At 34.3% G+C, this 18,512-nt stretch overlaps 1 protein-coding gene across 5 annotated transcripts; it reads left to right on the top strand.

Moving 5' to 3' along the window:
• Positions 1-7,935: 7,935 nt before the first annotated feature.
• On the top strand, positions 7,936-10,541 carry LOC145102832 (uncharacterized). Of its 5 annotated transcripts, XM_079040316.1 has the most exons (8): positions 7,936-8,086; positions 8,216-8,377; positions 8,446-8,539; positions 8,718-8,785; positions 9,314-9,370; positions 9,625-9,849; positions 10,025-10,090; positions 10,308-10,541. In XM_079040316.1, the coding sequence occupies exons 2-8, from the start codon at positions 8,273-8,275 to the stop codon at positions 10,362-10,364; spliced, it is 672 nt and encodes a 223-aa protein (XP_078896442.1). In that variant the 5' UTR covers positions 7,936-8,086; positions 8,216-8,272; the 3' UTR covers positions 10,365-10,541. The 5 variants fall into 5 exon arrangements, with proteins under 5 accessions (XP_078896442.1, XP_078896441.1, XP_078896443.1 ...); XM_079040315.1 differs by having other exon boundaries at positions 7,980-8,377; XM_079040317.1 differs by having other exon boundaries at positions 7,981-8,377; positions 10,025-10,112.
• Positions 10,542-18,512: the final 7,971 nt, after the last annotated feature.

Genomic DNA, 18,512 nt, shown 5'->3' on the forward strand with positions numbered 1-18,512 from the left:
CCTGTAACAATGATGTATTACTCATAGGTGTGATTTACTGACCTCATCTCATAAGTGCGAGAGAGATGAGAGATGAGAGAGAAAGAGAGAAATAGAGGGGAAAAGTAGTTGCAACCTACTCGATGATACTGCCCGTAAACTTTACCTTCACTGTAATTGTCTCCGGTCATCACGTCGATGTCAAGATCTCTGTAGTTCAAGAACGCACCACTTGGATTCTTTGATACGAATGATGTCATGAAATCGTGCATAACCCTTGTTTGATTCAAGTAGTTTCTTTCAAGTGCGGCATCAGGGTCGCTCCACCCGATGGAATATTGGATTTTGAAAATATTTTCGGTGCGGTGAGGCATTGGACGTAGTTGGACTTCCATTTTTCGAAGTTGATGTTGTCGGAGTGGCAGTTGAGGAGAATCTCCAGCGTGGTTGTGTTGTCGAAGTTGGCCCAGTAATGTAAGGAGTCAATCCAACTTCCTTCCACAAAATTCTATTAGGGTTGATGGGGTTCGATGGCCCAGCTGTCGATTTCATCAGATGCACTCCGAACTCTTAGAGATGATAGGGTTCGATGCTGGTGGTGGCGGTTAGGGCTTCCAAAGGGATGGGATAGAGAGTGCAGAGGTAGAGGAAGATGGGCTTCTTCAAAAGGATTGACAGCCTCCTAATAAACATTCTATTATGGTTCATTGGTAGAGGATTGTAGAAGGAGAAGAAGGAGATACATGGCGGGGTGTTTAATTTTTTGGGATTTCATTTCCCAGCTATTAAAAAAACGGAGAACGCGCGCCTTCCTGCCTTCCTAAAAAAATATAAAACGACACCTTTAGAGGACACGCTCTTTTCATTAGGTGCCCTTCGTGTTTTTTATTTTTTTTCTTGAGACACTAATTTAAGGGCACGTAGAAAATACGTGTCCTCTATCCTTCAGTTTTTGGAAACCTGACATTATTTTTAGGGACACCCAAAAATGTGTATCGTAGATCTGCGAGTGTCATTGTTTGCGCGTCATTAAAGAGTATTTTTCTTGTAGTGCAAGGACGATCTTACACACACTACGCTTCTCATGGGCCCCAGTGAGCATGGTCTTTACTCTCTATGTCTGCTACAACTTCGATCCACTCCTCAAGTAGCTTTCTCAAGAACTCGTGCATCCTCCACCATTTGACACAGACGACTTGGGAATGTACATCAACGTCTTTTTCAGTTTATAGTTTCTAGTTCTAAACTTCATGTTTCAAATAATACATTACCTAGCTTTTGTTCTTGCTATCAATTAGGAAAATCTTGAAACTTCCTTTACCTGTTTCCTTTTTTCGAAGTAATAAAATTTTGGATTTGGTTTATTGTGATGTTTAGGGTCGAGCTCCTGTTCTTTCATCTGATGGACATCGTTACTTTCGATTATGTGTTGATCATCATACTAGATTTATGTGGATATTTCCCATGTCTGGAAAGTCTGATGTATAAAATCTCTTTATAAACTTTTTTTACAATAGTTGAACGACAATTTTCAACTAAATTATAGAAAGTGCAAACTAATTGGGGTGGTGAGTTTTGCAACACCTCAACCTTCCTTACCAGCCTTGGAATTATTTACCTACGGTTATGCCCACACACCAGTGCTCAAAATGGTTTTGTTGAATGACGCCACAGACGTGTCGTTGAAATCGGCCTAACCTTAATGGCTCATTCTAGCACTCCTCAAAGGTTTTGGAATTTTGCTTTTGAAATGGTTGTTTACCTCATCAATCGGATCCCCTCTCGCCCCTCTATGAACATATCACCATTTCAAATTGTCTTTCAAAGACCTTTCGACTACTCATTTTGAAGGTATTTGGTTGCTTATGCTTTCCATATCTCTTCCCTTATAACAATCATAAAATGGATTTCCGGTCCACTCCTTGTCTTTTCCTTGGCTACAACCCATTCCATCATGGTTACCGATGCCTAGATCTCTCCACCGATTAGATATATATTGCCTAACACGTTTTTTTCGACGAATCCTCCTTTCCTCTTGGTACATCTCCTGCAACCGCTACCACCTCCACATCCGATACCTCACCACTGTCAGTCTCCACTCCGCAACCAACACCGACTCCAACCCCAGCCCCACCTAACCTACCTCGCATTAGAACAAAAAATCTCAACCAAAACCCAAAACCACGAGTTCCTTGCCAGCCTAGTGCTCATCATGTTACCACTACTACCACTGAACCCACTGAACCCACGTCTTTTTTGGTTGCCAACAAATCATCTGAGTGGCGTAAAGCCATGGAAGAAGATTACAATGCCTTACAAAAAAATAGCACATGGTCCCTGGTACCTCTGGTCCCAAATACTAACATTATCGATTGTAAGTGGGTTTACAGGCTAAAACATGAAAAAGATGACGCCATCACTCGCTACAAAGCACAGTTCGTTGCAAAGGGATTTTGTCAACAACCATGGATAGATTACCAATCGACGTTCAACCTTGTAGTCAAGTCAACCACCATTTGACTTGTACTCTCTCTTGTTATCACACAGAACTGGCCTCTTCGACAACTAGATGTTCAAAATGCCCTCTTGCATGGCAATCTAGAAGAAACAATATATATGAAACAACCTCCTGGATTCATTGATACACAACATCCGAACCATATGTGCCTACTCAACATATCCATCTATGGCCTCAAGCAAGCTCCTAGGGCCTGGTTTCAGCCCTTTACACACATCATCCATCTTCTTGGATTTAAAGGGTCCAAGGCCAATCCTTCCCCTATTCATCTATTCTCATGCCAATAAAACTTTATACATGCTGATTTACGTTAATGATCTTATTCTCATGGGCGACAATACCGCTGTTATTAATAAAGTGATTCAACAACTTGTTGCCACGTTTGCTATCAAAGATATTAGCTCTCTTTCATATTTTCTAGGCATTAAAATTGTTCCAAGAGGGACTGACGTCATCCTCTCTCAACGAAAATACATTTTGGATCTTCTCCAAAAGGCTGGTTTGTTAGAATCTAAGCCGACTCCATCTTCGATGAACACCTTTAGCCCTCTGACAGCCAATGACAACCATCTCTTTTCCGATCCGGTAAGGTATCGCCAAGTTGTTGGATCCCTTTAGTATGTGACCTTATCAAGGCCATACATTACCTTTGCTGTTAACAAGGTATTTCAGTTCATGCATGCTCCGACTGACAACCATTGGTCTGCTGTCAAGCGGATTCTTCGCTACCTTCATGACACTATTGATCATGGCATGCTTTTTCGCCAAACCTCAAGCACTTAATTACAAGCGTTTACCGAATCTGTTTGGTAGGGATCAGATACCTTAACTACCTTTTTGGATGTTGATTGGGCTGGTTGCCCAGATGGTCGTCAGTCCATGGGGGGATTTGCAATATATCTTGGTTCCAATTTAATATCTTGGACCACACAGAAATAACGAACCGTATCCAGATCTTCAACAGAGTCGAAATACAAGGCGCTTGCTGACACGGTTGTTGAGGTCACTTGGCTTCGATCTCTTCTTCAAGACCTTGGTGTTAACAAATCTAAACCCCCGGTCTTACGGTGTGATAACATTGGGGCAACTTATCTCTCAGCTAATCCAGTGTTTCATGCGCGCACAAATCATGTGGAGGTTGACCTCCACTTTGTAAGAGAAAAAGTTTCAAATAAAGATCTCCAAGTCTGGCTCATCTCTACACATGATCAAATAGCCGACATCTTCACAAAGCCACTGCCAACTCCAAGATTCTTACAACTAAGATCCAAACTGCATGTTATTTCCCGCCCTTAGCTTGCAGGGGCGTATTGGACACAATTAATATATTATAGAATAGAGGGTATCAATATGTAATATTTAAACCTATATATGTTGATTGTATGTAACCTAATACGTGACATTAATAAATTGATCGACACTTTATCATATAGATCTTAGTTCAAAGCAGCCCAAGAACGCCTTATGTTTTGGCCTAGCCCATTCAATTTTTTTTTTGACTTAAACGCCCTTAATGAGCTTGATTGTTCGAGAATTGTCTTCGCTGTCCTAACCGAAATTTAAGTCATCATCGCATCCAGACTATATATATATATATATATATATATATATATATATATATATATATATATATATATATATATATATATATATGGCTAAGTTATAATGTGGATGTAGGAATGAATGTGGACTAAGAATTTAAAATACATATTCTAATAGAATACATATTCTAATTGAATACAAATTCTCACAGAACACATATTCTGATTGAATGAACATTTTGAAGAATAACAAATTTTTGAGCATGAGTTGAAGAATAACAACATTCATTCTGACAAACAACAATACACGTTCTTTAATGACTTACAACAAACATGAAAAATATAAATATATTTTTAAAGAATAAAACTAAATTTAATTCATTCTCTAATTAACGTCACCCATTCTTAAGAAAAAGATATATGCAATTCTTTAAAGTACAAAAACTGATATAAAATTTAAGAATGTATTCTGCCAGATTTCTCCTTGAAGAAAGAACGGTGTTGTATTTGTAAGGTGGACCCTTTTATTTTGAATGAATGTTGCTGTTTTTGTAAGGTGGACCATTCTATTCTGAAAGGTGGATCATTCTATTCCGAAAGAATGATGTTGCTTTTGTAAGGTGGACCATTCTATTCCGAAAGAATGATGTTGCTTTTGTAAAATGAACCTTGATATTCTGAAAGAATGATGCTGCTTTTGTAAGGTCGACCAATTCTCTTTACAAGAGCCTACAATAACAATGGTGAATAAGCCAATAAGAAACTATTTAAGATATTACAATCAAAACACATATAAAAAAAAGCCTGAGACAAATACACAAACAGGTGGTGTGTAACACAGTGACCTCCCTATATTCAGTAAACAAAGTTGCAAGAAAAAGAAAATATTAAAGAACATAAGTGTGATTCCCTACTTATTAACATTTAATAAATTTTAAATGATTGAAGAAAACTAGTGTAAATCAACTATAGAGGGTAATCATAAACATCCCAGTGATCAATATCAATTTAGAACAACTCTAACAAATAACTCTAACTAATCAAGCACAGAAAAATTTGGGATTTAACTGTACAATCCTAGAGACACCATATGTAACATTGATTATAATAAAGCATAGCAATATTAAATTCACACATATAGCGTAAGAATAAGCCAAACGAACCATAGTAGCACTTCAAATTTTTCGCATTTTAATAGATACATACAGTAACAAAAAGGAAGAATCTAGACATACACTTGGTTTAAAAATCCAAAGGACATACTTACCAAACCAGAGCTTCATCTATTTCATTGCATCAACTTCATCGGCAGATGGAGGCACAGGCTTGGTGGCGGCAGGGATAGGGCTGTAACTGTTCTTGTTATGGGTGACGTCATCCTCATCGCCGAAGTCGTACTCTTCCTCATCGGAATCGGAGCCGAAATCTAGTGTCTGCTAGAACATACCGACCAGATTACCTTCTGTAGTGAACCCAATGAACATATTACTGTATTAATCAAAACTGATTTAGATCGTTGACGATAGGATGGATGGTTTCAAATAATACGGACGAAGCTCTGATGGGGTCGGTCGATGGAATCGGGAGGGATACAGCCAAAGGTTTGATAAGGTTTTAAATAGAGTAATTTGCCTAAATTAAAGGGTAGATGATTAATTAAATATTTATTAAAATTAAATAATACTCGGCCCATATTAATCCTTACATCCACACAATATTTGTTCATCAACATTTGAGCCTATATATATATATATATATATATATATATATATATATATATATATATATATATATATATATATATATATATATATATATATAGAGAGAGAGAGAGAGAGAGAGAGAGAGAGAGAGAGAGAGAGGGGGGGCTAGGTTTAAATGTGGATCCACATCTATTGTGTGGATGTAGAGAGAGAGAGGGAAGGGACTAGGCTCAAATGTGGATCCACATCTATTGTGTAGATGTAGGAATCAATTTAGACCAAGATATTAAAAAACAATAGATGAATCTATATTAGTACTTTCTTTCTTCATTTATGGTAAAATTTTAAATTAATTAATAATCTTTAAATATAAAATCATTTTTAATTCACACCTAATGCATCTTCATTAGCAAACCATATGATCAACATTCATCTGCATCTTCGTAATTAAAATTCATCTTCATCTTCATGTTTAAATTTTCATTATTTTAGAATATGACCACATAAATCAATATTCTTTACGCTGTTCATTCTAATAGAAATTCAATTCTTACAGAATTATTAATCCACGTTTTCAATAGAACATTCTTTAAAATTTTTTCCAACATAATTTTATTCTTACAGAATTATAAATCTACATTTTCACATTAACAACATTCTTGAAGAACAAAAAATATGAACACCTCGGTCAATTATCTGAACTTGAACGCCATCATTCTATTCTTTTAGAATCCTATGTTCTTCAAACAACACCAGTAATAAAATCATGTTAGTTCCTACGATAATATGTTTGATTTTGTAAGAGAAAAAGTAATTTTAAATTCCAATTTGGAAGGTTTGATCGTGTGCAAGAATTATGGGATATTTATCTTAAAATATGCAACATTTCTTATATGCATATGAATGAATATGCTTCTGCCTTGTACATGTTAGTAAGGTGTATAACTAATTAATATAATATTTATTTGAATTATAATATAAACGAGAATGGAAGGTGTTTCCAAATTTGTATTTGATAGCAATTTAAGATTGTTACTTTTATTAATACGTTTCGTTTAAAAAGAATAATATTTCTTATATTTTTTTTAATTAAAAATATAATTTACTTTTCTTAAATAACTTAAATTTTTGGTTCACATTCACTACATCCCAGAATCATCCATATTCTAACCTATATATATATATATATATATATATATATATATATATATATATATATATATATATATATATATATATATATATATATATATATATATATATATATATATATATATATATATATATTTTTAAGAGTTCTCAAACTCTTCTACATAGGTTTACCTTATTTATCAATCACATACTCAACGATGACATAATGACATAATGGATGAATCCGTTAACTCGGTGGACACACAAATCATATTGGGTGGTTTTAGCAACTTTCGTTTTGCACCGGTTGCACATAGCAAACCATATACCATTGGTTTTACATTTTCTCAACCACATATCATATTTTTCTCAAATACCAAAAAAAAAAATTGCAAGAGAACTTGAATAACTAACAAATGAGCTATCAATTTTGTAATCTTTGGTTCCCCATATTTAAAATTTTATTTCCAATTTTCCAAATCAACTTTGATCGTAAATCTATCGAACGTCTAGTTCCATCAAATTCATCACATCACTTTAGTTATAATCATACCATACCTTTCTTAATATTGAGATTCATATCACCGTTTACATATTTCATATCATGTCTCTACTTCTTGTGATTGTATATATCTTCAACTTTATCAACGACGACTTGTCTCATGTCCTTTAAGCTCTAAGTCATGAGTTGCTATATGTCGATATGTCATCCCTAGGACTCTTGGTCCTCGTCATAATTTCTACCTACTTATAGGTAGCTCATAAATCAGATATTTCTTTTAAAAATTAACATGATCAACGTAAGATATTTACAGCACCAATAATTAAAACATGAATCTTGCATGAAAGGCAGATATTTTGATACATAAAACGTCTATTAAACAATGCTATCATCGTAATCAAGACCCCAGTTCTTCCAGCTGTAACATTTTGTGAATCATAACATCCCAAGTTCTTTCATTGTCTTAAACTATTCCTAATTTAGACCCCTCATCCAAATGGGTCCCACATCTATACACCGAAATCAACAACAACCGTCCATCTCTTCCAATCTCACGTTTCCTTCCTCCTATTGCAAAACACCCATGTACTTTTACCCATATAAAATAAACTTATCATACATAATAAAAAATCATCCAAACCTTCTGCAACTAATTATATTTATATAGTTTCTGGAGGATTCTTCGAAACTAACATCAGCATATGTATCGTGGGTGATGAACTGCCTCCTAATTTTATCATCCATCCTTTTCATTCCAGGCTTTCGTCTTTACTTCTGCAGTAATAACCAGTAGCAACTTATAACAAATCCCTAAATCTTGGTGTTCTGTTCTTTCTGCAAGGTGAAGAACTTACCCTTTTTGGAGTGTTGAGTAGAATTTTGATCTGGGTTTGGAAGTATGGGTGGCAATGGAGCAAAAAATCGTGATTTTTATGAAGTTTTGGGGTTGAAGAAGGAATGCACTGAAATAGAGCTCAAGAATGCTTACAAAAAGCTTGCACTAGTAAGAATTCTTTACTCCTGTCTTTTCTTGATTTTGAATGAAAGTATTTACTATTCGACATGTGTTAGAAATGGCATCCTGATCGGTGCTCGGCGGCCGGAAACACCAGATACGTGGAGGAGGCGAAGAAAAAGTTTCAGGCGATACAAGAAGCTTATTCTGGTAAACTCTTCTATTAGACACACTGAATCTTGATATCTGTATTTTGGTGATTGTTTATAGCAACTTTATGAGATTGAGATCATAGAATACTATGTTCTTAAAAGTCGTTAAAGATTTGAACTTTTTATTACAGGGTTCACAATTTGCTAACTTGATTCCTCTGTTTTCTGTTTCTTAGTACTCTCCGATGTGGATAAAAGATTTATGTACGATGTAGGAGTTTACGATAGCGAGGATGACGAAAATGTAAGTTCTTTTCTTTTGTGTTTTGATTATTACTTTTCTTATAAAAATTCGTATAATGGATTATGAGATTTAAAACTTGAAAGAAGCAAGAATCTTTTGAGCTCAGATTCTTCTTGAGCATCGAGGTTTGACATGGTCCACCTTAAAAACGAAGAGGAAGATGAAGCATATGATCTGGGCCACCATTTAAGGGCGTTGGATCTCAAGAAATTAAATATTCATCCTTCCAGTAATTATAACTCACTTTTGATCTAAAAATAGTCAAAACTTGGTTCTTCCTAGATTCATATTTTTAGTTTTTTTACCTCTAAGACTATGTTTGTTGTAAAAAAAAGTCGTTTTACATTCAAAAGTCATATATGCACTTTTCTTGAAACCAAGAAATAACCCATGATCATGATTTTCATGAATTGAGAAACAAAAAATTTCCTTTCTTTGTTACTATTTTTATATGTAAAGTGTTCATCTTTATTATGAATGAAGCTCATTAGTTAGTTTACTAATTATGGTGAATGATATTGGAAGCAGGGTATGGCTGATTTTATGAGGGAAATGGCTGTGATGATGAGTCAGAATAAACCCACTGTAAGCCATTAATTCTCTATTCAAGTAGGCTCACAAAATATATGTTCATGAGGATGTAGGCCCTTTTTAACGTACATGGGGCAGATATCAACTTGGTTTTGTCTGCTAATACTCTGTGGGGTTTTTGGTGTAATGTCACTTGTCTTGTTGAGTGTTGACTCATTGTCAATAATTCAAAACTTATTTTCCAAAAAAGGAAAACAAAGGTTACCATTTAAAGTATTTTTGAAAAATGTTTATTGTGTGGTTGACAGGAAAATGGAGAGAGTTTTGAAGAACTAAAGGATTTATTTGATGAGATGTTTGAAAGCGACACCGAATCATTTGATTCGACTTCACATTCATCTTCTTTATTTTCGAGTTGTGGTGAAAGTTCAAGCTCTAGTTCTTCAAACAAGCGAGGTTCGTCGACTATGTCAAACATAAAAAACGAAGAGCCTTCGTTTTTTGATGCGCACATCCAAGGATTTTCTGTAGGGGTTAGTAGTTAGTATGCCAATATCTTTTATATATATATATATATATATATATATATATATATATATATATATATATATATATATATATATATATATATATATATATTATTTTTATTTTTTAATGTTGGGTTCAAATTAACTAAACAAAGTCTCATTTTGTCTCTATATATGTTAGGATGTTTCAAAATCTAGGACTCCACATATTAGAGCACAACAGACTTTCCCTAGTCTAATCTCATTGGTATTGTCTCATACATGAACATGTTAGTGTCCCACATTAGTTAAAAAGAGTCTCATCTCTTTCTATATATTTGTTTCTATATATCTTGGAGTCGTTTATATCTTTTTAATGATTCTTTTTGGAGAGAAAATATAAGACTCCTTATTTATAACTAATAGTTTTGCTTAAATTGTATGTTTTGATAATGTTTTTTTCATGTGGATTTAATGGTTTTTAGACGGGCAGAAGATATGATGAGAGGAGTAGCAACAGGAGGAAAGGAAGGCATGATTAATGCTTTAACCCAAAATAAGATTTCTTGTGAAATTAGGTTCTTAATCACTTCAGAATCCTTTGATTGTCATCAAAACAGTTGTAGTTGTTTTTATGTAGTTATATTTTCTTGTATCGAAATCAAGTGGCTTTAAATGTATTGTTTTCTTTTATGCAAAAGTGGGATTTTTTTGGTTAATTTCAATTCTGTGTTTGAGCGTGACCACATGTGCATACGTACATACACATATGTTATAATTGATGATGTCATAAAATAAACTAGTTGAAACAAATATATATATATATATATATTTGCTAATATGTATACTTGAAAGGAACACCAAGTTCAAATAAAATAAATTATATTATTATGGATAAATATCTGTTTGAATTAGGCAGATGGGGGACCATTTACTTTTTTGGATTAATTATTGTCATTCAATGTTTGCATTTTCTTTTTTTCTTCTTTATTCATTTTATTGGAAATAAAATATGTGCTTTTTATCATTTTATAATAGCCGACCTCTTTCACCAAGATTTTTATTTCATGATAGTCATGCGTTGTATTCTTGACTTTTTTATAAAGAAAGAAAACTATTTCTTTTTATCTATTTAACTGAGATATTTAGTTAACATCAAAGACAATTACGGCTTGCTTTGTTTTGTTGCAAAGCTCATTTGCTTTTGGAGTGGTGCGCTTATAGCCTAATGGTTTATAGTTAAAGATATTTGATTTTTGATTTTTGATTTTTATTTTTGTGCAAATGATCATAAATACTAAAGGACTTTTAGTCTAATAGTATCATGTATCATGTGTTTGCTGCAATTTGCCCTATGATTGAAGATCCAAATCATGCTTGGAGTGAAAAATATAGTTTAGAGTAGAGTATAGTGTGAATGTGTGTAAAAATTGAAATAACCATAAATGATGCAAGATAACAACATTTATCTTAACTAAAACAAAATGATCAAGAAAACCACAAATATTATTAAATGAAAAATAACCATCATGTCGGTATTTAACTTAAATGAGGTGATAAAATTATTAAATAACCATCATGCACCGTAAATTAAATTGGATAATTGTTATATAGTGGAATTCAAGATTCAGGGGTGTTTGGCTTATAGACCCAAAGTTTTTTTACAAAAAGATAAAAGGTAAAAGATATTTGGTAAAAGCAATTTTAAAAGCTATTTTTGAATTTTGAATATAAACAAATGAACATTTTTAAAAAGTCATAAAAAACCTGATTTTTTTCAACTTTTCCTAAAAGAACTTTTGTCATCTGAAAAGATAAACCAAACACCCCCTCAAACTCATCCGTATTTACCTTTAAATGAGGTGACAAAAATAAAATTTGGTTACTAGTGATGGTTGTTGTTTTTATGGATTTTTACTGTATTTTTTTCCTTTTTTTTGTCATCTTTCATCTCGATTTTTTTATTTTTTATTTTTTTGTTTTTTAAATTTGTTAATTTAACGGGTTATGAACTCAGGATATACTACGATATCTATGCAAAAGATTCTTTGATTGATTAGCTCCTAATGATCAATTTATTAGCCATGTATTAGTATAATTGTATATTTCTACTATGTATATATGACCCAATAGTCTACCCATTGTATCGTGTGTATGTATTTAACCATACATGCTCTTTTTGGAATGCAATGAATTATTCAAACTTATATGGTATCAAACCTAATTTCCTTCCTTTCAAATCTCCTTCAAATCCTCTGATTTTGTTTCCTTTTCTTCTACCCCACCACCAGCTGGTCTTTCTTAATGACCTAAAACGTAAATGTTTTTTTTGAAGCTTTTCTCTAATCCTTGTGTCTTCTATCATGGGTGACAACAACCCACTTTTGAACAAGCCTTCGACATCACCACCATTTGATCGTATGTACCGTTAACTCAACAATCTCAACTACGATGCCAAGAGAGAACTCTGTGCATTATGTTGTTTGAATTTTGGTGTTCATCTTCATCTTAAAGATGCTCTACCTGGCAATCTCTCTGTTCATTAGCTTAAAGTTAACAACCTTGTCAAGCTTTGGATCTATGATACAATTCACATGTCCCTCATCCAAATGATTATCAAGAATGACATCACTGCTCACAATGTGTGGAAGAGCCTTGAAAACTTGTTCTGGGATACCAAAGGTTATCGCGCCATGCACCGGAGAATGCCATTCGATAATTAGAAATCAGTGACATGACCGTCAAAGACTCTTGGTAAAATCTTAAGGTTCTTTTCGAATATTTGGAAAACATCGGTTAACTAGTCTGAAGCAAAATATAGTATTCTACTTAATCAACGGTCTAGGTGCAAAATATGACCAACTTGCGAGCATCATCCGCCATAGTTCACCATTGTTATTCCTACAAGCTTGTTCTATGTTGCTTCTCAAAAATGGTCATGAAAAAACCCACAGACTCCCCAAGGCTATCATCATGATCATTCGCCCTTGTTGGATTAATCGGTTTACTCAAATGATTCAAAAGCGGTTTTTATATCTAAGGGTATTTTAGGAATGTTTTGTTTTTAACTTTCTTTCCAAGTCTTTATATTATAGTCAAAGTTTTTTAGTTTAGTATAAATAGGACTATGTTTAAGTAAAGTTGTATTGAGATTTCCAGTAATAATTTCAAGGTTAAAAAGTAATTCATATGTTCTTGTTTTTTCTTCTTCTGGTTTTTAATTCATACCTTGGGAACCAATGTAATTTCAGGTGGTATTACTAGCACTTGGTATCAAAGTGAGGTGAAGACAGTGCTGTTCTGAGAGTCGACTTTTGAAGGGAAGGAGCCTTCGGGTGCTGGGTTGCCACCGTAGGCGAAGTAGGGTGTTTGGCAACGGTTTTTTTATGCGGGGACGTGCAACGAACTTATGGTTTAATCAAATAATAAGGCTCAGGACGGTACATAAATGGTAAAGTGTTTTCGATTCGACCATTGTCGTGGGAGACGGGGAGCACCATACGAAATGAAGGAGGTAACCGATGATAAATATTGGTAGTCTGTGGTTGTTAGTTACGATCAAAGAATGGTTTGTTACAAAACGTTTTCAGAAAGGGGTGCTGCTCTCGGGAACGAATAGTTCTTCATCAATATGTTCGTGACAAGGGGATACCGATGTAGATGTGTGAAAAGCGGGCGAGAAGGACCCGTCAAAGCATGTAGCTTTGGATTCAGTTTATTTGGCAGATTGAAAGAAAACGGTGAAGCGGGTGCCTTTGTTTTGTTAGTCAGTTGAGATGCCACTTTGAAGAATGGTTATCAAAACAAAAGAAGAGATTGGAGAAACTACATGGTGTGAACATTATGGCGTTGGAGTTCAAATAAGATGCCTTTGGATGTGGCCAAGGAAGACGTCGTTGATCCGGTAAAAGTCGAGATGATAATGGACATGTCAACAGGATGCCATGGTATATGTCACATGTGTTGTCAACAGTCAAAGGGATTGAGAGAAGACTTTGGATGTGACTGAGGTGAAGGTCGGGTGTCCGAGAATGGTCGAGAATTGAGATGGTTTGAAATGAAGGTGATGATTAAACATTGTTGTGAATAAGCAGTATGACCAACCCGATTAAAGGGGTGATTGTCAGATTAATTGGTTTAGTCAAATGATTCAAAAGCAGTTTTTATATCTAGGGTTATTTTGTGTTTTTAGCTTTCTTTCCAAGTCTTTTTATTAAAGTCAAAGTCTTTTAATTTAGTATAAATAGGACTATGTTTAAGTAAAGTTATATTGAGATTTCCAGTAATAATTTCAAGGTTAACGAGTAATTCATCTATTCTTGTTTTTTCTTCTTCTGTATTTAATTCATACCTTAGGAACCAAGGTAATATCAGCGGGTATTACTAACAACCCTCTCCTCCAACACTCAATACTGAAAACACATCTCATGATCAACAACCTAACTTAGGCGACTTTTGATCTAATAGAAATAACAAAAAATTACTCTAGTGATCTTTGTGGTAATGACCGCCATCGGGGTAATGATTGTCACAACTAAGACCATCGCCATCTACCATCCAATTCTGGTGCTGGAGTATCGCCTCACCATGGCTTCCTGGATGAAAGTTGCATCATTACCGCCAGGGTGGTGCCCTCCTACTCATTGGACTATGCCAATGAACTATCCATCTTGGATTTCATTCTAGCAACAGTGCGCTGGTTACCCATCTCTACCACCTGCGTAATGGGTTGCTTGCCTAGCAGGCCCAACAGGCTCTACTAAACATCCTACTCTACATCAAGGCCCTGTTGTATTTTTCTCTTCCTAGAGTACACCCAAAAACAACTCATATCCCTTTGCTCAGACCATAACACTACATCAAGCTTTTCAGACATTGTCTCTTCAAGACCCGACTAACTCTAGAAGGTTTATGGACACCGGTGCTACTAACCATATCGCTATAGATCCCAATAAACTCACCACTATTTATAATATGTGCACTATACCCTATTTTGTTGTTGGTGACGAGTCTCACATATATGCTACCAATAGGGGACATAGCTTATTGTTGAGTCCTTATTGTCGCCTCTATTTACACATTCTTTTGGTAACCTTAAATGTCATAAAAAACATTGTCCCCGTCTACCAATTTACTCATGATAATTTACTATTGAATTTGACTACTATTGTTTTGTCGTGAATGATCCTTGCACCAAACAAACTCTTCTTTGATGTGATAACATTGTGGATCTCTTCCCATTCCACACTTCTTAGTATCCACCTCAAGCGATGATTTGTTCAATCCTGTCAACATGGTACCATCGACTCAGACATCCAGGAACGAAATCCTTCATTTTTTTCCAATAAAATTATCTCATGTAATAAAAATTGTAGAATTTTCTTTGTAACACATACCAACTTGGAAAATATGTGTGTCTCCTACTTTCCATTTCAAATAAAGTTGTCCACAAAACTTTTGATTTGATCCATTCCGACAATTGAACTTCACCCATCCAAGTCAAAGTGGTCTCCAATACTACATCATTTTTGTTGATCATCATATCCACTTACTTTAGGTATTCATGTTTAAAAAAAAGCGATGACATATCCAAATTCATTCATTTATGTGTAAATGTTTGCACACAAATTAATAAAGAAATACATGATTTTGAATGTGACCATGGGGAGAATATGAGAACTCTACCTACCCTTTGGAAACATTTTTTTTACACTAATGGTATCCAATTTGTTTCACCTGTGCAAAAACCTTATTACAAAACTGACGATCTGAACACATGATTTACGTCATCAAAATCTCTATGCGTATTTAATTACTCCAATCACACATTCTTGCTATTTATTGGGGGGGGGGGGGAGGGAGGAGGGAGCTCTCTACATGGAAATCCACCACCTCAATATTCTTCCATCCAAGTCTATAAATTAAGAAATCCCACATATCTACCCACCGGAATTAGAATAGTCGGTGTCTTTTTCGCTTTCATTGTTACCCACACATCTATCTGATGGGTTTTGAGCATTCTAATACTCCTATGGTGTACATGCAACCCTATAAACCTTGGATCTATGTTTTCTCTATTATACATGTAAATATTCAATATTCCAAGGTTTCATCCTAACTAGCATAATAAGAAGTATACACAATACAAGAATCTAGTAGAATGGCATACCTTTTGATGGAGCTTGAAGTCTTGAACCTTTAAGAGCTTAGTGCCCGAAGTGTTGCATCTCAAATGGTCCACACAACACCAAGAACCCTTGGAATAACTTGAGAATAAGGATACTTGCACTAAAATCGGTTTTTCCCTCTTGTGTACACCCACTAGTGCCACTTCATGAACCATAGAACTCTTTATATAGTGTGGAGGATTAGGATTACATTCATGTAAACCCTAATACCCATGACCTTTCATTTCAATAGGATCCATGGGTTAAACACTCCACGGACTATCCATGAAAGCTTAGCCCAACCTAAATGAACTTGGCCCATCCTATACATATAAGAGTCCATATTTAGTTAGTTCCTTTTTGATCACTAAATTAATTCTGGATCAATACTAATTACATAATATGATTCCATATTAATATATTAGAACTTATAATATATTAATATAAATCATATGTATCCTTTTTCTCATTTTGTCTATCCAATATGTCATTAAGCAAAAAACGGACCATGCCAAATCGGGTCAAGTACATACCAATTATAGTTATGGACTTAGACAATAATCCAACAGTCTCCCACTTGGATAAGTCTAAACTATTATTGCGTATAACTCGAAAACCCAACTAGCAATTGTAGCTCTTAAAGTCGCTGCCGAACTCCGACCTAGTCAATGACTTGTCCATTAGATAAGGGATCATATATTCCTCCATTCTAGATATCATATGGACTGATACATGGATTATAATCATTCTCTCTGTCCATTTGTTGTTTCCCGATTTCCAATTTATGACGATTGACTAATTGAACAAATCAAATCAGTCCAGGCTTGGCCAAGCACTTAGGGTGTCATCACTAAATCATCAAGGGGCCCATATTTATCGCTTTTATCCCTCCATGGGTAAAAGGAATGGATAAACTTCGATTCATATGCTTGTTCTACTACTTGTTGAATCATACACAAAGGCACGTTTTATAACATCGAGTTACCACTGTATTTTCGTACAATCAATGTATAATCAAATTATAGTCAACAAATCATATCTTTAGGTTTGAAGAATATAAGATATTATCATCTCATGATCGCTTGTGATAAAATCCATGAAGTGAGTCAAATGAGTGTGGGTTTAATCTAATACTCGAATCTCATTCCAGGAGCACTCATGAATGTTATAGCAACTCTTGCTATGTCCAACACCTTAGACATCTACAAACCTAATTCATGACAGTCTTGACTTAATACCTACTTCCAACGTATTACTGACTATGGATGGTTTTGATAAATTAGTTATTCGGGAAGTCAAAACATGCAAAGTGAAACACAAGAATAATCGAATCCAATATGGTCTCAGAACTTATGAATATAAATAAAACACATTTTATTTATCACCATATTGATTACACATTATTCATTGTATAAGTTTTGAATAATCAACTTTATACTTGAATCAAAACAATAGTCATGCCATGCTCTAAGTATGCACACTATGTTTATCCAAACTATTGTTATGCCATATACCAAGTATGCAGACTATGTTTGTCTATAATCCTTACTTTGTGGAATAGATCAATTGAGCATAATTCCATGATTCTCATTTCACAATCCCAAAACCTTATCGTAAATGTAAGAATTCCAAATTCCTGCCTTTTACCGAAATCTGTTAGATTCTAAGCTCAAATGCATCGATCCTCTTATAATGACTATGCACAAAGTCACAAAGACTTGGCAACGGACATTACAAAGTACTCCAATGGAGATCAATTCCATGGAAACGAAGTCTCAAATTCAAAGTACATTCCTTTGAACATCCATCTTGCATTATGTTTTTCTAATCTTACACAGATTGAATCCCTTCCACCTATGGAGACATTTCCATATTCCCATTTTGACTATCACTTCTGAACAAGAGGTGTCTATTTTCTGAATATGTCAATATGGTCCTTTACAAGAATTTACACCATACTTCCAACTATCCATGAGCAACCAATCTTATGTAACACCTCAGATTGTCCTTAATAATTGCTTAATCACTTTAGTCATATCCAGTTCTATTACTGTTTCCCTCTTAATGCCCTAGGCATTTAAAAAAATTTAGAACAGATGAATATTATAGCACATGCAATCGATCCTATATCCGAAGAATATGGGACATGATTCATGATGTATCACATAAAGACATGATTCTAGATCAGTCTTTTGCTACAATGTTTTTTATTTGCCATGTTTTCATAATTCGACTATGAAGTGGGATGCCGTAATCATAACCAAATTTAAGAACGCAATGTATATAGAATTTCCTTATGTTGAACCATTCCAACATGAAATTTATATATATATATATATATATATATATATATATATATATATATATATATATATATATATAAATCCTTGACTAAAGACGATTAAAATCTCAATCTAAGCTTTTAGAATTGAAATGAAGTATAATTTCCTCTCCCTTAATTATAGCAAAACAACTTTTCCTAATTGAAACTTTTGTTTTCTATAATTAATATTGCTAACTTGC

This window comes from Lactuca serriola, chromosome 4 (genome assembly GCF_051521515.1).
Source record: "Lactuca serriola cultivar US96UC23 chromosome 4, Lser_US96UC23_V15, whole genome shotgun sequence".
In the NCBI taxonomy this organism is placed as follows: Eukaryota; Viridiplantae; Streptophyta; class Magnoliopsida; order Asterales; family Asteraceae; genus Lactuca; species Lactuca serriola.